This window comes from Chenopodium album, chromosome 19 (assembly GCF_948465745.1).
Source record: "Chenopodium album chromosome 19, dcCheAlbu1.1, whole genome shotgun sequence".
Taxonomy (NCBI): Eukaryota; Viridiplantae; Streptophyta; class Magnoliopsida; order Caryophyllales; family Amaranthaceae; genus Chenopodium; species Chenopodium album.
The window spans coordinates 14,111,579-14,133,970 of record NC_137852.1 but is presented as its reverse complement, the minus strand read 5'-3'; the positions used below and the strand labels follow the sequence as shown (position 1 = coordinate 14,133,970).

General features: G+C 33.9%; 2 protein-coding genes across 2 annotated transcripts; both read left to right on the top strand.

The window, feature by feature from the left end:
- The first annotated feature begins 261 nt into the window (after positions 1–261).
- LOC145594084 (uncharacterized) lies at positions 262–970 on the top strand. Its single transcript, XM_081650423.1, has 4 exons — positions 262–401; positions 498–574; positions 638–792; positions 929–970. Exons 1-4 carry the CDS (start codon positions 262–264, stop codon positions 968–970), a joined length of 414 nt encoding a protein of 137 aa, XP_081506549.1.
- Positions 971–4,801: 3,831 nt separating this feature from the next.
- On the top strand, positions 4,802–17,815 carry LOC145596073 (spliceosome-associated protein 130 A-like). The gene is made up of 2 exons (XM_081652505.1): positions 4,802–5,356; positions 17,431–17,815. The coding sequence occupies exons 1-2, from the start codon at positions 4,841–4,843 to the stop codon at positions 17,689–17,691; spliced, it is 777 nt and encodes a 258-aa protein (XP_081508631.1). The 5' UTR covers positions 4,802–4,840; the 3' UTR covers positions 17,692–17,815.
- Positions 17,816–22,392: the final 4,577 nt, after the last annotated feature.

The following is a 22,392-nucleotide window of genomic DNA, read 5'->3' as shown; positions in this document are numbered from 1 at the left end:
AAATCAAAAAGAATTGATCTTATAGTTGTACAAATATATGTGGATGATATTATCTTTGGTGTAACTAACGATGTCTTGTGCAAGTACTTCGCTGATCTTATGAGTGTTGAATTTGAAATGAGCATGATGGGAGAATTGAACTTCTTCCTTGGTCTACAAATCAAGCATACAGAGAAAGGAATCTCAATTCATCAACAAAAGTATATCAAGGAACTCCTGAAAAGGTACAACCTTGATCAAGCAAAAACAAATCACACACCCATGGGAACAGGCATAAGACTGGATGATGATCCAACAGGAACTAGTGTGGATCAAAAGATGTATAGAGGTATGATAGGTTCCTTATTGTACTTAACTGCTAGTAGACTTGCCATTGCATTCAATGTTGGATTATGTGCCAGGTTTTAGTTGAATCCTAAGGAATCTCACCTAACTACTGTAAAGAGGATACTTAGATACTTGAAAGGAACTGATGAGTTATGTATCTTCTATCCTAGAAGTGATTCTTTTGAACAGAAAGGTTTTCCAGATGCAGATTATGCAGGAGATTTAGTCAATCGAAAAAGTACATCCGGTATGGTCTAGTTCCTAGGGCCATGCTTAGTCTCATGGGGTTCTAAGAAACAGAACAATGTAGCCTTATCCACTGCTGAAGCAGCTGATGTAGCTCCTGCTACTTGCTGCTCTCAAGTGTTGTGGATAAAACAACAACTCAGAGATTTTGGTAGGAAATTTGATTGCATTCCCATTTTCTATGATAACACAAAAGCAATCTATATCTCTAAAGATCCAGTATATCACCTCGTATTAAGCATATTCATATTAGACATCACTTCTTAAAGGATAATGCCGAGAAAAGCTTAATTAAATTAGAATTTTGTGAAACAACTAATCAAATTGCTGATATTTTTACTAAGCCTTTAAACAGAGAAAGACAGGAGATGATGATGATGGAGCTTGGAATGATTAAGTTGTGTTAAGGAAATATCCTTGATGTTCCCTCAGGTAAAATCTCCAAACTGATGTACATTTTATCTCACACAAATATAATATGTGTAATTACATAGATATGGAAGATGAATTAAGCATGTATGTTCAAATTAGTGCATAAAAGTATGATAATTCTTGAAATCCTTGACTGATGGCATGAGCTATGTTGACTTGTTCCGTGCATTAATTTGTATATTCACAAGTTTATCCATTCAACAAATTTAATCGTCTTTTTTAAAATTTTCCTTAATTTTTTTTATCTTAATTTATCAAACACGGTTGATCTGATGAATACATATAATATTAATCCTGTTTTGTTGAAATAATCCCTTTTACTTGCAAAATACATTTCATCTTCTAGAATTATCTTTTTATTTACCCAATGCTATAAATGCAAGTGAAGCATCATCATAATTCACCTCACCTAACCTATACCCTGAAGCGACACCTCACAATTACTCCAGTATAGAAGGGTGATGAGAAATTCAGAGAAATTTACACCGCTTAAATCGATTATACCTCTCCCTTACAAAGAGCCTCACTCATATTCACCCATGGACATCTCACCAAAAGACCAAACCCTAACCCCAGAAAAATCCTCTGCTGTAAAAATCCAAGAAATTACCATAGATAAAACCTCAGAAACTCTTCATCGACTTCTTCTTGAGTATCCTCCGTCACCAAAGACTACAAAAATGGAAGAAGAACCAAGTCAGCAGCCCAAAGAAGAAAAGATCGAAGAATTGGGGGTTTCCTACAAGCACAAGACAGCAGCAATCAAGCAGCTTGAAGACAATGCAAATCACTTCATATCAGGTCTGAGCTTGAACCTACCTTGGTGTAAAGCTAGTAAGTTCAACGAATTTCTTGAGTTAATTGAATTTCTAAATTAGACTTATCTGTTGAGTGAATGCTTTAATAAGCCTCTGTATGCTGATGCCTTGAAATATTTTCATGCGTCCTCTTCTTGTGATAAAGGAAAAATTACATGCAAAGTGTTAGGAAAGTCTATTGAGTTTGATGCAGAGTATTTAGGGGAGTTGTTTGAAGTTCCTAATGCTGGTTATGAGTTGTATTTCAAAGGTTCTGTGCAGAAACCTCTTCCTAACATCTCAATTGAGTCAATTGTTGAACAATTCCAAGGAAACCCTAAAACCACCTATGTCAATCACAACAACTTTACCCCTCTCCAAAAATTGCTGTTTGAAATAGTGCACAATGACATTGTCTCCAGAATCCGGAAAAGAGATTTAGCCAACAAGCTTGACTGTATCTTCATGTACTGTCTTAAACACAAAATTCCCATCAGCTTTCCTTTTATCATGATTCAGCACTTAGCCCATTGCGTACCCAAAAACTGGAAAATTGGGTATGGTAACCTCCTCACCACCATATTTGAAAGCTTCAAAATTAACCTCATTGATTGTGAACCTCTGCACCTACAGAACAACCAGTATATCCAAAGAACCTTTCTTGAGAATAGGAGTCTGCATGTGGTGTATGGGTGTTTGAAAGTACTGCCTGCAGTTTCTGAAGAAGAAGAAGAGGCAAAAATTGAGGGGGAAGTGTCTAAATCAAAAAAGGTTGAAGGAAGTAAGCAGAAGGGAGGAGAGAAGAAAAAGAGAGAGAGGGAGAAGGGTCACAAATCGGGTGTACAAGAAGAAGAGGCCTTGGAAACAGGGGGAAGGAAGAGAAAGAGTCTAAGGCTGTCGAAGAAACAGGCTCCTAAGGAAGTAGAACCTGTTCTCATTGATCTAGGGGAACAGGATATTATAAAAGAGTCTGCAGTTCCTACTCCTCCAGAATCTCCCAAGACAGGTCCTAAGGAAACAGGGTTTCCTAAGATGAGTTCTCCAGCTATGCTGAATGAAGCTGTTACTCTTGAACTTTAAGAGTTAAAGAAGATGCTGAAGGAAGTTGTCTTAGAAGTGAAGACCAATTCTGCAAGGGTGGAGACTTTGGAAAGGGTTGTCTCAAGCTGTGCTGGTGATGCAAAGTCACAACTTCTCCAGGTTGCTCAAGCTAGAGATGAAGCTATCAAGAAGGTTGTGGAGAAGATTGCTGCCAAGCTTGATGATCTGATTGCAGAAGAAATCTGATCTTGTTTCCTGTCCTTCCAGCCTATTATGATGATGATGTTTCTACTTTTATTTTGCTATGACTGAACAATTTCTTTTGTTTTTGGTCTGTAACTTAAAACAGGGATTATATGTTTTTTTTAACTTGAGGATTTGATGCACTTTTGGCCAATGTTTTCATTGGTTTTGGATGAATGGTTTATTTATATTTTGTGCATATTCTCTGCTTTGAATTGCTTATATGATCTCTGCCTTATCATTAGAACATGTTATGGTGCTATGTTTGAGATAATTTGCTATATACATTATGTTTTTGATAATGCCAAAAGGGGGAAAGTATACAGGCAAACTACTTACACACTTATCATCCATCTCCGCTTCAAAGTTTTGTGTCTCTCTGCTTCTCAGTAAGGTATAAAACTTGTTTTAAAAAAAAAAGTTCTTTTTCATTCTTTTTTTGGTTTACAATAGTTTGTTTGATCTCTTAATTTATTTTTGCTCTAATATGTTTTCCTTGTTTGTCATCATCAAAAAGGGGGAATATTGTTGCCCTTGATGTTTTGATGATGACACAAGTCAAACAAAGTGACTAATGAATTTTGTGAGTCTTGTAGTTTATTTATAAGTTACAAGAATCACTCAAGGCTAAGGAACACAAGGAGCTAAAAGTTAAAGAGATCAGTTGAAGAGTTCCTGAGAAGTAACTAGAGCTTCGGAGCAGAAGCTAAGGTAAAAAGACTCGGAGCAGAGACTTCTTAGAGAAGCATAAAGTCTGAAGTATTCTTCTATTTTAGATTTTATGTAAGTGAAAATTAATTAGGATTAATGCTAAGTGGAATGCGTTTGAAAAAGGATAAATATTGACTTGCTGGAAAATAGGAGAGGGCTGTTTAAGAAAATCTTTTATGATTTTATCTTTATAGCTGATAATTTATCTTCGGAAAAAATATCTTTGCAAAACTAATTTCCTAAACTTGCGCAACTGACTGTTTGATTCAGTCTTCTCCACTCACGAATATACTGCTTGCCTAAGGCTCAACGTGCCCTGGTTTTTAGGACACGATTGAGAGTTTTGGAAGTGGTGTAGAGTAGTGGAGTTGATATGCAGCAGTGGTGGTGTGAGTGGTGGAAAATATGGCGTTTTCTCCAAGCAATGTTTTCCTATAAATATCGAAGTTATTTTTTGAATAATTAAACCTTGCTCAAATACTTTTATCTATCTTTCTTGTTCATAAAAGAGTCAAGAGTCGCATTCCACTTAAGTGTTTTTCTTAATTACTTTCACTAGAGTTTGTAATTGAGTTGTAATTTGGGAATCGGGAGTTTGAGTGAATTCTTAGAGAAGTTAGAAGAGAAAGAGAGAGAAGAGAATAGAGAAGAGAAGAGTAGCAAGTAGTGGGACTTGCTGCTGGGAACTTCAAGTTCATAGAGGAACTTGAAGATTGATTCTTTAGCTTGTCAAGCCGTCCTTGGCTTGGGTACATATATCAGAGACACTTCCTTTTGACACCCCTGACATGTGGTACACTTAAATTTGCAGCCTCATTTTCATCTGATCAATGTGTAGAAGGTGTAGTTGTCGTTGCTGCTGAGGCTTTAAAGGTGTTTAATATTGAGAGGCTTGGTGAGACATTTAATGAAACTGCAATCCCTTTAAGGTACACTCCACGAAAGTTTGTGCTTCAGCCTAAGCGGAAGTTGCTGGTCACGATTGAGAGGATGCACAGAAAGAATGCTTTGGTGCTGGGTTGGATGAGAATGGTAACATTGAAATGGAAAATGGTGATGAAGATGAAGATAATCAGCTCTCTGATGAGCAGTATTGTTATCCAAAAGCAGAGAAAGAGAAATGGGTTTCTTGCATCAGGGTTCTTGATCCGAGAACAAAGGAAACTACTTGCTGCCTAGAGCTTCAGGATAATGAGGCTGCATTTAGTATATGCACAGTAAATTTCCATGACAAGGAGTATGGGACCTTACTAGCTGTTGGTACTGCAAAGTCATTACAGTTTTTCCCTAAAAGATCGTTTGAGGCTGCATATATTCATATTTATCGATTTGTTGATGGTGGAAAACTTGAACTTTTGCACAAAACCCAAGTAGAAGGTGTTCCATTGGCTTTATCCCAATTTCAAGGAAGATTACTTGCAGGAATAGGACCTGTGCTCAGGCTGTATCACTTGGGCAAGAAGAAACTACTAAGAAAATGTGAGAATAAGCTGTTTCCCAACACAATTATTACTATACACACTTACCGTGATCGTATTTATGTGGGTGATATCCAAGAGGTATGCATTTCTGATTTCTTATCATGTCATTTTCTGGGTTTTCATTTGTTTTTACTTCGAATAATCATCTATCAGTGTTCCAAAATCTTGATGATTGTTATTTTTCTTGTTTGATGTTTATATGAAAAAAATTCTAGTATGAAAAAATGGACTCTTTGCTACCCTTTACTCACATCCTCTTCATGAGTCATGACTTAGGCACTCCCTCTATTTTATTGTGATTGTTTGAATAACTCACAAGTAAAGTCACTTATACATGTTCAGAAAAAATATGTCATTTTGTCTTATTACTAAACTACCCTAAGATCCTTGTCAAGAATTGTTACATCCTATCAATAACACAACAACATCATCAAGATCAAGCCAATGGCTTTAATAAGGCCATTGCTAGTGGCTTGATGGGTGTCTGGCATAGGGATTTTTTTAATACCAGTTGGCAGTTAGTGGTGAGTCAGTGACATTAATTTGCTCTCTTTTGTTTTACATCATTAATTTTAAGACTAGGGAATCTGTAGTAAACTGAACTAAAGAGGGAGGATTTCTAAACCTCTACCTACTTGATACCACTTTGGTATCTACCAAGTGGGGACCAAGCGTACTTTTGCCGACACTTTTGTCTTTAGTAGTTTGGTTCTGGTTTTAACGTGGATGGTATACCAACAATAGCCAAGTTAAGCTTAGATGGTACTCTTCTTTGATACCTACGAACTCATAGATGGTATTTCTTTTTAATACCTTCGAACACTTAGATGGTATTTCTTTTTAATACCTTTAGTCTCTTAGATGGTACCTACGATTGATACTATCTAATACCTTTCAAATACCAATGAACACCTTACTGGTACTTACAAACTTATATATAATATTATATCAACTAATTTTTACTTGTTTCTTGATTAATGACTTTTAACGGTACTAGTTATCACAACTCTACTACTTATACATCAAAATAAGTTATTTTAACAGTTTAATAGCCCACCATACTTCGCAATAATTATTATTTAACTAGAGAGTTTTGAACAAAACCTGAACTTAGTCGACAATGGAACCTCCGGCGTTCCGAGCTTCCGGCTTTACCAAGGTAGCTAACCCCAACCCTGTCTTCCTTAGATCAGGCTCAGCACAGATCTATTTCGTTTCCTACCTTAGACCGTAATCTCAAACTAAACAATCCTTACTGTGTTTATGATGGAAATATTTAAACAGAAAGATAACTCATTTGATATATAAGGTTCAAGGGGATAACGTTCCCTTCTTGAACTAAACTTTTATTTAATTTGAAAAGATTACAACACTCATATATTACCACACACACACACACACACAAACTGAAAGCTTAAATAGACATAAGCTGAACTAGAGTTTTCTCTACTTTAAGAGAGATGGAGAACCAATCTGTCTCTTAAGGTGAGTATTTTTCTCTAGAGGACTCTCTATTATTTTAAGAGTAATTCTCTAGCTAACTCTTTCAACTCTGCCTTCACTTCTTTGCCTAATGCCCTTTATATAGGGGAAGGCTCACAAAGGTCACCGACACTTTCTATGGTTTACAGAAAACCATGACTCAGCAGGTGAATGTCGTTCACTACTTTTTTAAAGATTCTTTACAACAAATAAAACGTGCTTCAACAGTAAAAGTAGAAACATAATTGCTGGAGTGGGCTCATAACTCCATCATGTCTTTGTTGCCCATACTTTCTTCATATTGGACGTACATTGGGTTGTCTTCTTCTATACCTAAGTTCCATCACATATTTTGCTGTATAGGATTCATCCCATGTGACAAAGATCTCCAATAAGTGCTCTTTTCCTTCTAAGGATAAATATCTTCCAGCTTCGACTTGTTCTAGATAATCATACACTGATTCGCCATGTAATACTCCTTCCTCTAGATAATTCTTTAACCATTCTGGTGCCACTATAGTAGTATTTCCCACATGTATTATGACTGGTGGTTCTTCCTTTAATGCTATGAACTGGTTAAGATACTGAGCAATATAGAAAAATCCATAAGCTCTTGCTACTGTAGGATCTTTTACTCGCTTCTGCTGGATACAGATTGGATCTTTGAGTTTGCGATGAACGTCTTCAAACATGATCAGGAAATGAGGAGAGCTAATTTTTCCTTCAATCATTTCGATGTTTGCACTTTTTACTTGGACTTTTTCAACTCTTCCTTTGTATCTTGTAGCTTCATAAATTCTCCTAAAGACATACTTTGGGAATTTTGTGAGTTTTTCAAAGAACGTGGTATTACTATCTGGAAATGGCACAATACTATGGACCATCCCGTAATCCCAAGCTCTGTAGTGCTCCGCTACATAAGGTGCCCTCCATTCAGGTGAATGTGGATGAATTGACACAGTACCCACTCTGGAATTGGTTCTGAACATTATTCTACTTCCCCATAAATCATAGACATCATACATCTTGTATGACCTTGATACGACTAGATCATACCAGAACTTAAAATTATTATCTTGTATTTTATTTAGTATAATATCTTGAATATCAGGAATGAGCTTCAGAATTATGATCATTACTTCATACATTAGGAATCTTCGAACAGCTACATGACAACTTTTAATCAAACCATCTCGGGATCTCTTTTTTGATGAAACGATCATGGCCTCCATCAAGGCCCAAGTGGAGGGTGAAACCCGCTCCATTATTTTATCAGTCTCTTCAATAAGAGTTTTTCTCGCTCTCTGCCTCCATCTTTTCTATTTGATGGGCAGGAGGTTTTTCCGATGTCTTGTGCTTCTTCGTCATTAGCCAATTCTCTGGTCAAGCTGTTTGCTAAGGAATTCTTTGTTCCCTGTATATGTTCAACAGTAAAAGAGAATTGGTTAAGCCATAATTGCCAACGCATGAGTCTCCCTTGCGCTTGCATATCAGACAAATTCTTTTTAACAATACCGAGTATGCCTTTGCAATCTGTTCCTATCAAGAACTGTTTAGGGGCTAAGAAGATTAAGAACTTCTCGATCCCTCTAATAACTGCAAGGATTTCCTTTTGCATTGTAGGATAATTTAACTCAGCTTTATTAAAACTTCCACTGCTATATCTGCAAAGTTTTTCTCCTTCTTTTATTTTTAACACAGCGCTCCAGTGCTCATTACTAGCATCTATTTCAAGGATTATATCATCTTCACTGATAGGTAGTGTTAGTACAGGAAGATCTTTACACATAGCTTTTAAATTTTTAACAATTTTAGAATCACAATCCTTCCAGCTCCAAGTTAGCTCTTTCTTGAGTTTTTGTTGTAATGGTTTTCTTAATAGAGCAAGATTTTTTATGAAATCAGAAGCATAAGTTAAACATCCTAGAAATATTTCTAGTTGTTTTCTATCTTCAATTTTATCAGGAAATTTTTCAATCTTTTCTAGGATATGCTTTTGCAATATTATTTGTCCAGCTTTAATTTCTAATCCTAGAAACTTATTTCTTGTTTAGCATATACAAATTTATCTTTTCCAAGGATTATTCCATGTTCAGCACATTTTTGAGTTACATCTTTAAGATCATTCTTATGCTGTTCTAAATCCTTTGAGAAGATTAAAATATCATCTATGTAAACCAAACAACAATGATTAAGTTCTCTAAAAATATTATCCATTCTTCTCTGTAATATTTGTGGAGCATTTTTTAATCCAAAAGGCATGACTAACCATTCATAATGCCCTTGAGGAGCACTAAATGCAGTTAATGGAATGCTTTCTTCTTCCATTTTAATTTGCCAATAACCACTCTTACAATCCATTTTAGAAAACCATGTGGCTCCTTGTATTCTATTAAATAACACAGTTTTGTTAGGAATGTAATAGCCATCAAAAACAGTATTGTCATTTAGTTGTTTATAATTAATGACCATCCTAGCCTTACCTCGTTTTTCTTCTGCATGGTTTCTAACCATGAACGCTGGACTGTTATGAGGACTCTTGCTATTCCTAATTAACTTCTTATTCAACAATTCTTTTATTTGCTCATCGAATTCTAATATATCTTGGTAGGTATAAACCATTTGTCTTACTCTGATAATCTTATTAGGATTTGTTAAAGATATCTTAGCAAATGCTTTATCCCTTTCCCAATGCTCTAAAGGATTTGTTGAATATAATTTTCACATAACTTTTCTTGTTGCTTATTAATTTGATCTGTTAATGATGATTCACACTCAGAAATTCTAAGTGCAACCTCTCGCTGTGTAGGTGTAACCCTATCACCACGCTGGCTGCGCGTAAATTCCATAGTCTGATGGGTATAAGCCTTTAATATTTTCTGTATAGGAACAGAATGACCATTAATAGTAAAGATTATCTGATCAATTGTTTGAGTGCATGGAGAGTATAACCTTTGAAAGTTATTTCCTATTATCATATCATGACTTGGTTGATTAGTAGCCCATAAAATAGGAATAACACATCGAACTCCTCCAATTTCTATTTTTAAATCTTTAATTATCTCCGTATGCATCATGACACTATTATTAGCGATCCTAACTTGCATAGGATTTTTAGCCTTTTTCCATAAAAATTCTGGAAATAATGATCTTTTTCCAAAACATGTAGAGCAACCACTATCAATATACGCACATAATTTATATCTATTATAATCTTCGATGCATATATCAATTGGAATATAAATGCTATTAGGATTAGTACTGATTACTTCATTACAAGCTTCCATTTGCATATTAACTTCATCTTCATATACTGATTCACTCACAGTTTTAGTCTTATATCCAATTACTTTCCTTTTATCAATAGGATTATTTAAATCTTCATTTAACTCAAAACTAGAACATGATCCCATATCAATGCTATGCCTTGCAGGTTGTTTTAAAGCCCTTTTATTCTCATATTTTTCATTTAGTTTCTTTAGTAAAACTAATATTTCTTCTTCATCTTCTTTTGGCTTCTCATCACATGGTTTCTTTAATTTTATAATCGTAGAGTTTTGTCTACTTAGACTTGGTGTTCTAAAAATCATATTTCTCTATATCTTAGGTCTCGTAGTTATTCCAATATGGAGTAATCCTGATTCATCAATTAACATTTTACTTAATCTATTACTGACTGCAGGATTCATAAAGAATTCATCCCAAGTTTTTTCAATTTCGATTTCGTTAGGATTTACTAATTTTCTTCTTAGGGCCTCCCCCTTGCTCATACTTCTGATCATCGACTATTTGTTTTTTAAAAGATGTGTCTATAGTGTTTACCAACTTATAAACCACCTTCCATTTTAATTGTATGGGTCGTGTTCCTTTATGCATTTTTACTCCTTCTGTTAGTAGTTTGATAGCTAAAAACTTAGACGCAAATGAGTCTTCTAAGCTCACGTAATATCTAGGTTCACATATGTAGCTTACCGTTCCTTGACTTAAATTACATGTGATACCACTCATTATTTGATCATAAAATTCTTGATGTCTAACATAACAAATAAAACTTAAGCACTTAACATCTTTGCCAAAGTCTTGTAAAGGAATTATGTATACTTGTACTGCACCAATACAGATGTAACTATAATTTCCTTTTTCTTTATATTTTTTAATACTTTTCCAGTTTATAATGTTAATTTCAGCTGCTTTTTGTTCACAATCTTCGATTACTATACTTCCTTCCATTTCTTCACATACATATTTAGTTCTTGTTTTAAAGAAAGAAGTTTTAAATATTTTATCCTTAGTAATCTCAGGAAAATTCCAGCTTTCTTTGTTTTTCTGGTCTAGGTCATTATCTTTAAATGAATACTCAGCGCTTTTTAATTGACCTATAGTCATTTTGCTTTTATCCTCATCATTGTCATCTGATTCTGAGTTTTCTACTTCTTCTCCTTCCATCATATTATTTATTTCTTCGTAATTTTCATCTTCAAACTCACTGTCTTTAGGCTCTTCATTATACTCATTTTCTTCTTCTATTGTTTCTACTATTCCTTTATTATTACTTAACGCTAATTCTAAAGTCTCGTCTTCCGGTATTTCTATGTAATCCCAACTACCTAAGGCTTCCATTAATTTATGATTAGCTTTCTTACATTCATTAGCATAATGTCCTAATTCTCCACAAGACCAACACTTGCATGTTTTCTTCTTCTCAGGACAATATGTTGCTTTTCTGAAAAACCTACTTGGTTTTCTATATTTATGTTTATAGTACTTCTTTTTATAGGTTTCTCCTCTTGATCTGTTAAATTTATTTTTCTTATAATTCCTTCTCTTATTATAGTTTTTTCTTTCACATCCATAGTTATTTGGGAAATCCCAACAAGTGAGAAATTGTCTCTTCTTTTGTTGGGTTCCCGCAACTTCTCTACATTTCTTTTCAATCCATTTTCTTAGAAAGGCAATCCTGTTTCCTAGGGCATCCCTAGCTAAGAATTTTTCTTTCCATTCTTGATATTTTTCACTAATTTCTTCATTAAGGGGACTTGTTAATTTATCATAGAACATTCCAAGATTTGTCTCATTTTCTCCAATTTTATAATAATATGTCTCAAACTCCATAATGTAACTCTCAACATATTTCATATTACAGATGGACAAATTACTTAACTTTCTTTGATATTCTATTCGTTTTTCATTAGGATCAGCTCTTGGACCAATGAATTCTAACTCAATGAATTGACATAACTGCCTAAACATTCTAGTAGGAGATTCACTAGTTCTTAATGTAGCTTTGACCTCTTCATCTATACCATCATACCAATCTTCTACACAGCCATGAAAACTATGTTCGATATAATTTAAGAAATTCTCAGAAGTCCAGTCAGTATTCAGGTTGAGTACACTACTCATGCTCTTTTCCACTGATCTATAACATTTTGTCTATCTCTTACTTCGTCTAACTTAAGCTTATATCCAGTTTGACTTATGGGTTCAAGAGTTACTTCTTCTTGTTTAGGAATTTGGTTTGGCATAACCTTGACAATAAACCGGGTAGTTTTCCCTGGTATGTATCTTGGTCGTGTACAACTTCCTTCTCCTTGATATCTAGGTCTTTGGATAACATAATTTATGTTAATGTTTTCATCAATAATTTCTTCTCCCACATCATTATTATCCATTATTCTTTTACCTAGTTTATTTTCAATCTTTTGTTGGACTACTTCTATGGGTAGAAAATCCAGATCATTTAATTTCATTAATCCCATTTGTTGATATAAGTCTTCTTCTAAAGTAACATAGTTATTTTCTTCTATAGAAGAAATCCCTTTTTTAGAAATTAAATTCATGATTTCGTTAAGTTTGTTAGGGTCTTCTTCCTTATCAAATAAGACATGTAATTCTTCAAGTGTTTTCTCCTGAAGATGATGGCTCATTTTTAGTCTCTTGGTTCTTTTCTTGATTACTAATAGGTCTTTTAGGGAGTGATACAGTAAACTTCTTATTTTTATCTAGATTTTGAAAGGGATATTTATATTTATATGAGACAATCTTTTCCTTACTAGGTGACACTTCTTTGTTAAACTGATATCTAACCTCGTTTGTTAAAGCAAGTTGTACTTGTTTAACTTGTTCTTTTAGCTCACTTAGATTTTTATTAATCTCTGATATTTCTGTTGATAGCTTGTGCTCACTGCTCATGCAACGACAATGTACACTACCAACTTCTACTTTAAACTCACCAATTTGATCTACAATATAATTAAGGACTGGGCCAAGATTATTAGAATTTTCTGGAATATGATAGTAATACTTAAAATCCGGCTTTTTACACTCAGTAGATGGTCTAGTATTCTCCAGTTTTACCTAATTATTACGATCTAATTTAGCTTTTAATAGTATGGCTCTGATACCAATCGAACACAGCTAGATACCAACGAAATTTTAATTAGGATACCAACTATAAAGCTAATTATACCAACAATAATATTTGTTTAATATGCTACCAACCGCAGTACTATGATGATACCAGCAAGTTATAGGATGGTATTTTGATACTACTCAGGATGGTATTGTCTATATAGATCGTTGGTGCTTACAGATAGGGTACTCTTTTTTTTTTTTTTTAAATTACGAAAATGACCTTACTAGAGACCACCTTGGTCTCTACCTACTTGAGACCAAGAATTTCTCCTAAAGAGAGGCATTGTGGGTAGTCTAGTATTATTGCGTTAGTTGTCTTTATATTTATTATAATTAGAGAGAGCGGCAACCTGTGCACGTGAGATAAAAGCTAGTCTAGAATCATCATAGGGATTGAAACTGTGAATATAAATAGAGAGAGATGAGGAAGGAGGAGGCATGAAGACTGTGAGACAAAAGCTAGTCACTAACTTCAAGATTTGTAGCTTCAAGCTTATAAGTTCGAAAGAATGGCTTAGCATTATCAATTAAGGAAAATGCTATATATAGCCCTTAGGGCTACATATAAGCATTAAATTTACACTTGAAAATCGTAAAAAGTTGAGAAATCATGAAAATATAAACACTAATTACACTGATTTACGCGTGTTTTTGTCATGAATTCCTAATTTTATACAATTTCCAAGAGTATATTTAATGCTTACATATAGCCCTTAGGGCTACATATAGCATTACCCATCAATTAATGTTTATATCTTTCTCTTTTTGCTTATTTGCTCAAATATAAGTCAATTTAGAATTGTTGATTATTTGGCTCCATTTGAAAAGGACACTACTACCAGTCACATGACATGTTTTTTGGATAATTGAGACCTTGTCAAATACTTCCTCCGTTTTAATTGCAAAATTTACTTTGGGCACAAGATTTAAGAAAGGGAGTAAAAGGTGGGGGTTTTTGAGAACGCCCATGTGAGTACAAACAAAGCAGAGAGATAAGGTGGGTTTAATATGGATTATTATCAAATGTCTACTAAGCTATAATGGATTTTTAGTGTGTGAACACATGCTCAAGGTTTATGAAAGTATACCATAAAAGGAATTGATGCAATTAATACGCACCCATAAAGGCAAATGATGCACTACCAAAAACGAAGGAAGTATATATATTTATATTCCCAACATATTCATTCTTGTACCTTTAGTGTAGGCATCGAGATTGACAGTCCTACTGTGGACATAGTTATGATTTAGATTGATTGGCATACGTAACAAAGAGGGGCTAGATTCCTCTTATTTAGATAGCTAACATGATTTTAAATTACCACAACGTCCTTAAGAAACTAGTTGATTGCTTTAGTAAGGGGAATAATTTGTTAGCCATTTTAATTTTTTTTTTTTTCTTTTTTTGGGTATGCAACTACTTTTTATATGAAGGAATGGGAGGGTTGATGCAAAAATGGAAGTCATGGCATCAAGCCATGCATGATCCAGTGATCAACAATTTGTGCTTTGGATTTTCAGACATTGTTTTGGATACGAATATTAGACATAAAAATTGAAGGACTTGATGACACATTTTAGAAGGATTTGAAACATAACTAGGCTTAGGAGCACATCAATTAATAGAATTAATTTATTTATATAATCCTCTCCATAGACTAAGGGAATAAGGGTTCATTCTCTTCACCTTATATAAACATATTTTAACTTACCCGAACTTATTTGACCTTATATGAAGTTATGAACTTGTTTTTGTTATAAGTTAAACCTGTGTAGCACTTATTAACCCATATTTGAACTTTTATTTATTCCCCTAAATTAATTTTATCCGGACTTATTAATACTTATTTGATTCTATAACTTAATTTTTCTTGAAATTAGTAGATAAGGTGAACAACACATGCCCAAAGATGAACACTTACAATTATTTTGGCAAGGCTGGTCCAGATTTCTAGTATTCATACCTCTGACCCACCATATCCTGTTTTATACTACATTGTACACTTTCAATGATGGTTATAAAAACTAAAAGGGAGAAAGGAATGTTTAGTGGCTGTCAGGTGGGTTTCACTTTCCAACACCTATTCGGCTGAGTGATGCTACACATACAATGGTTGTATGTGGGTTATCACATACAATACCATTGTATGCATGCCACGTCAAAAGGTTGGAAAAAAATAAGAGGGAAAAAATAGAGGAAAAAAGTAGGCCCCAAAATATAAACCAATTAAATGCTGCCAACAATGGTTGTATGTGGATGGCCCACATACAACCATTGTATGTGTAGCCTTTACCTATTCGGCTACCCCTTATTCCATAAGAAAGCCAAGCCTTTTCGCCAGAGAAGACTACTCATACATGTGGACCTGGTCTACACATCATTCTTTCATGCTCAAAAGGGTTAAGTATTGGCGCATAGCACCTATATGTTTTAGAAATATATAGGATGACAAAATGTACCACTACAGCCTAATAAGTGATAGGTGGTAGGTATTTTAGGAGAAAATAATCAAAGACATAAGATAACAAAAAGTACCACCACATGTAGAATAGTACAAAAAAAGTACTATTAATACAATTAATGCCTTAATGGTACATTATAATACATAAAAATGTACCACTGTAGAAAAATATCAAATGAAAAAATATAATAAAAACCCCATACTACCCTCCTATATGCATGCTAAACATATAGGTGCTATGCGCCTAGATGCACTCGCTCAAAAGCTTTAATGTCCTGTCTCTTGTTTTAGTTGTTTTAGTAAGTGTAGGGGTACTGATATGTGATCTCTACCAACTCCAATACCCATTTTTTGTGATGGGTTGGGTTGTGTTGACACTAGTGTGACAGGTTAGTCTATTCATTGATGTGTGTTAGCATTACTATTCTGCCATACTTTGATATCAGGTGAATTAGTGCCCTAAAGATTTTAATCAACAATACCTTGCTAGAGTTACTACAACTCATTTCTTAAGGAGACTTTATTTTTATATTTTATTTATTTTTTTTAGGGGGGGTGGGGGTGGGGGGGGGGGGCAGGGAAGTATTTAAATGGTCTGCTGGAAAATAAATAAATAAAAATATACTTCCATTTTATCACCTATATACTTCTAATTATATTAAAAGTATTTTAAATAGTTTAATTTCTTGCAAAAACCATTCCTCAGTTTGTAAGTGCAAATTTTAGACTTTCATTATTGCCAATGCAAATCTTTGGTCATTAGTATCTTTAATACTGTCTACTATATAAAGTTTGATTTTTTGAAAGTATATTTCAAAACAAATATAACTAGCAGAACATGACTATTGCCTTTCTTAAAATAACAAATGTTTGTCAACATCAAATTGTTGCACTTGTAAAAAAACATGGCAGAAGTATAAAAATTTGCTTTTATTATGTTCCATGTCCTCGATTCTATTTTCAAAATCTAGATGTTTCTTTATTGTGTCCTGCTGCGGGTGTCCTCGAATTTCCAAGTCCAAATATCATAGTGTTAGAATCCAACTCCTTTTGATGTATTTGTTTCCCTTTTAGATGCTTTCTTAGAGTTTAGTTTATGTTTTCTAGGCCATATGTCCCATTATTGTGTTATTGTCAGTTCATCAGTGTTCACTAGGGATTCTATGCATGTACTACATTAAGTTCTTTAGAGGGCTAATGATTAATGAAATCTTAAAGCCTTCTACCAAGTGTTGCCATGCTTTTATGCTTGTTTGTTGTTAGACCTTTATAGATATTGTGTCTTACTTGCATATTAGCAACCCTCCAACCCAACTTGATGCGCTAGGACTCGTGGTTCGGACCCGCTTGTGCCCGCTTTGAAGTATCGGCCGTCACAAGCCCCAACCACCAGCACTCCGTCGCCCAGATAGACGCGAGTGCTCCTGAGATTCTATTGCCCACTTGTGTTGCTTTGTGCTCACAAGCCCTTCTTCCGCTCAAGGCTAGCGTTCTTGCCGCCAAAAGGCTAGAGCGCGCCGCACGTTTCGGGGCCCAAACTCCCGGACCGTGACACATAGTCTGACACTATCGAACATAATAAAGACTACTTTTAATTTTTCAAAAGTTATTTGTATTATATTTTTGATTCCTTTTGGTCCACTCCCATTGGTGTCTTCTGCATTGTGAGTCCTGTATTTTTTTATTTTATTTTATTTTTTTTGTAAAGCCTTTTCGTCTCAGTTTTTTTAGTTGTTTGGTGTGTTTGTTTCTGTTGACTTTTGACAAAAAAAAAATATCTTTTGCTGTTTGCAGTCATTCCATTATTGCAAATATAGACGGGATGAGAACCAGCTCTACATATTTGCTGATGATGTTTACCCTAGATGGCTCACTGCGTCACACCATGTTGATTTTGACACAATGGCTGGTGCAGACAAATTTGGGAATGTATATTTTGTTCGGCTACCTCAGGATGTCTCTGACAAAATTGAAGAGGACCCTACTGGTGGGAAAATAAAATGGGAACAGGGTAGATTAAATGGAGCTCCTAACAAAGTGGAGGAGATCCCTTAAATTTTTTCTTGGTTTTGTAGGATGTGATTGATGGAGATCTGTGCGAACAGTTTCCAACTTTACCTATGGATATGCAGAGAAAGATTGCAGATGAATTGGACAGAACTCCTGCAGAGATTCTAAAGAAACTATGCAAGGCCAGCTCCAACGGTGAAGCGTTGCTCTCATTATTTGTAAGTGATAACCAGGGTTTATCAATACATGGATCTGAATGCGATTTGAAGACGGCGAGGATTAACTTCACCATTTCAACACTATCACTGCTCGAGCCGACATAATGAAGAGGATTCCAATTGTAAAAGTCCCCTTGAGAGAGGAGTAATTGTTTTTGCTGGATAGTAATCGGTATTTTTTCCAAGGCTACTCTCGCGAACTCCACATTTTTCCAAGACAACGCTAGATGGAATATATTTTCGCCAGAAGAATTTTCAGTTAAGAAGTAATGTGGTGGTTGTGAGGCAATAGCTCTACTCAGGAACTCTACTTCTCCTGAGCTTGCAGCTTCTTCTAACTTTCCATCCATAGATTTATTGTTAACTGAATTCATTTTTTTTTTCTTTTGGAAATAAGCTTAATTGGATTCATAATTAAGGCAGGCTCTTTCTCACAAAAAAGCCTTTTATTAAGGTACTAAAATGACAACCAAATAACACATGGTCTTGGTTTTGTTATATAGACTGCTGTTGTTGTTAATATAATAAAATAAATACTCCATCCGTCGGTCCGTCCCATTATCACAGGCAAATAACTCTTAAAAACACGATTTTTAAGGAGGATGGAAAAAGTAGAGGAATATTGTATGTAAAATATAAAAAGTGAAAAATGTTGTATGAGGATAATAAAAATGTAGAGAACATTATATGGAAAAGTTAAAAAGTAAGTAATGATTTTTTTAAGTATGTGTGTATTTTGTATGAAAAAGAGAAATAAGTAATACGGAGTAATTTCGTAAGTATGTATATAATTTGTACGGAAAAGCTAAAAAGTAAGTAATGATTAGGTATTATATTTAGTAATAGGAGGAACATTTTAGAACACCCAAAATGATATATTTGCCTGTAATTATGAGATAGAGGGAGTACTTAGTAAGAAACTACCTAATACTCTTTAAATTGTTGTTGTATACTATTATGGGACATTTTGTTCGACCGTTGATTGGCACTGACAATCAAGACCAAGATATATAGGAGTACAAAACCATGTCAAGATAGTTACTAATGGTCCCTAAAATCAAGGAGATAATCTCTCTTGCTAAGAAGAAGTTTATTGAAAACATTGACCACTTGGCCATATGAACAATCCATAATGTCTACATTCAACAGAAAACCAAGTAAAAGGATGAATAACCACTTCCTACTTTCAAGGAGGTCATCCCCACTATCCTCCAACCACTTATCAAATGCCTTATAAATAAAGAAGTCTTACTCTCATAAAATCCTCTCCAATCCGGCAATCCCATGTACATAACCTCTCCGAAAGTACACTACTACTCCTTTATCTATGTAGACATTCCACTACAAAGATTATAGCCAAGCTACTTTATTTTAATCCTACTACTCTAACGAATTACCCCCAAGAAATACATATGACTCCTCTCAAACCATAAGTTATTCAATGTTCCTTTTCCACCAAAACTTTCCATTAGTATAACTCTTAATCAACTACTATAAATTAATCACATCTTCCTCCGCAAATTCACCTACAAGTATATGTTCCTATAAGCCAAGTTACGCCGTATACTTATGCCCAAATGTTAACTTACAATGTCCTATCTTATAAGCACATGTATTCATTTATATTATGCTCTTTTATCTTTTCATTAAATACACACTGTACTTGTAATTATTGGATTCATGTCCATACTCGAGTGTATTGGTGGACTCCATGCCACCAGCGGTTTTTACCCACCTTCATTGGGGTTTTTCGCGTCATCATATCGTGTTTCCCCTCTTTTTCTTTACTTTTCCGTCATTTACTTTTCGCATTTAACATTCCTTAGTTAATTTAGTTGATCAGTAACCCGTATCCCACATCAAAGCCTAGGTACCAAATTTAGCATAAACATAAACGTTAAATTTTTTTAAAGCTGAACTAATTGGAGCTGAACTGATCTGAACTGAACTGATTAAAGCTGAACTGAACTGAACTGAATTGAAATTAAGTAAATATGAATAGGTTCTAAGGCGATGTTCTCTTCACCTTAAAAAAATAATATTAAGTAAATATAATTTCAGTCCGGTAAAAATAAGTTCAGTTTAGTAAAATTAATTTCAGTTCACTAAAAATAATTTTAGTTCAATAAAAATAAGTTAAGTTCAGTAAAATTCAATTTTTTTTTAAAGAAGAATTTTAATAGAAAATCAGTAAAAATAATTTCAGTTCAGCAAAAATAATTTCAGTTTAGTAAAATTAATTTCAGTTCTAGTAAAAATAATTTAAGTTCATCAAAAATAATTTCAATTTAGTAAAAATAATTTCAGTTCAAAAAAATTAAGGTGAAGAGAACGGGGCCTAATTGTGAGGAGCTATCTAATAAAACCCAAAATTTGTAAGAAATTACCTACTAAAAAAATTGATGTAAGAAACTCAACTACCTAATAAATGATAAAATGTTGTGTAATACTGGTACTACCTATGGTCGAAATTCTTCTGTTGACCAAATTTTCTAGCATTAATCCACCTCTAATAATAATTTTACTATTAGGAAATTTTGGGAAGAACTACCAATTAAAGTGCTTGTTTTGGAAACAACTATCTATAATATTTGGCATGTAGGTTCCACTTTTTACCTTTACATCATTAAATAACCATCTACATGACTAAATTACCCTTCATAAAGGTGAAAAATGGTAAAAAGTGAGACCCAAATGTGAGACATTCTAGCCAAAATTTGTTAGAGACGTAATGATATTTAAACTTTTTATTACTTTGTGGCAGTTTTTTTTTAGAAAAAAAAAAAAATTAGATAGTTGTTTTCAAAACATGTACTTTAATTGATAATTATTGTCAAAATTTTTTTACTACTATTTTCAATTTTTTTTTACATTCTCTACCCCACTATCAATAGTAAAATAATAATTTACTAATTTTTTACATTTTTTATTCATTAAAAACAGGGGGACTATATAAGTAAGTTAGAAATACTTGCGTGGACCTGGGTCACAATAATATTATTGTGAACCCGAGGTTTATACTCACGCAACTGATATTATATTGAACATAGTGACCTTTATTTTTAACATAGTAACCTTATTTTTAACATAGTAACCTTTATTAAAAGTTGTATAATGTTTAAAACTATTGTGAACTTGAAGTACGACGTTATGACCCTAATTTTAACATAGTGACCTTTATTATTAATATTGACCTTAATTATAAAATATTTCATAAAAAAAATTAACCTCTTATAGCCTATATATTACCAAAATGACTTTTATTTTCAACATAGTGAACTTCATTTATATTACAGTGAATTTTTTTTTTAATCAATAGAACAATTATAGTTTCTCTAATGTTAGTAGTCCACAATAAATTAGTGTGAAGTAGGTCCATTTAAGAATTTGTATAAGTGATTATTATGAATGAGAAATACATTGCATTATCTAGAGACTAATCTAACAGGATTACAGGAAGTAATCTGATTTGAGACTTATGAGGTAATAGCTCTTCTCATAAACTCGACAATTCCTGACCAAGCTGCTTCTTTTAGCTTCGGATCCATACTTACCTACGTTTGCTAATGCTTTTATTTATTGTAAAAATACTGCGCCTTTCCAATGCTTTTATTTTAAGAAGAGTTTGATATTAGACAACAGATCCAATACAGGAACAAAATGCATTTCAACAACTGTAATGATTGATCTTAAAATCAACAACTGTAACTAATTAGATAAATCAGCATGAGCTACATCAAAAATGGAGATTGACCCACTTCACAAGGTTGAAAGTGCGCCAAATTATGTGCAACTCTATTGCCACTTCTTTTAACAAAAGACCACAATCAGATCCTAGCAAAGCTATTACAAAGGAAAAGAATATCCTCAATGGCAAGATAAAATTCACTTAAGCCACCATCTTTGTTTCTCAAAGCTTGAACAACCTGCAAACAACTGTAACCTTTAGTTAAAGTAATCCACTTTATTTTATTTTTCTTTTGACACAATAATCCACTTATCACTATTAATAATAGCACGGTATTTTAAATCCATTGGAACATCTGTTACTTTTATGATCAGGCAAAATTGTGAAACCTATCTATTTTTACTGACTTTAGTAAAGACATCGCAATAAGTCTCGATTATTCTTACTTTCACTTTTTAGATGTCTAGATCTCAAACCTAATCATTCACTTATCAAAATAATGAGTGTTTCTGTCTGATCCCGACTCCACAGAGAACTCGGACTTGAGATCCTGATACCCCTATCGGCAAGCTGAGAACCTACACAATAAGAAGAAGTTAGCTAACCCCGGGGTGATCCGGGGATAACCACTCCGATGATAAAGTCAGAAAGGTGTTTAAGAAAAGAAAGTGAGTAAGAGAGAAAAAGTAGAGAGAGATTAGAGAGATAAAGAGTGTAATTAATGTCCCCATTAATGAGGTCTTACCTACTATTTATAATAGTTTACCTTGACAGGTGGCTCTCATCCATGCAGAGCCTTTTGTGCCAAATGTCGAGCTTCTGTCGCCACGTGTTGAATTT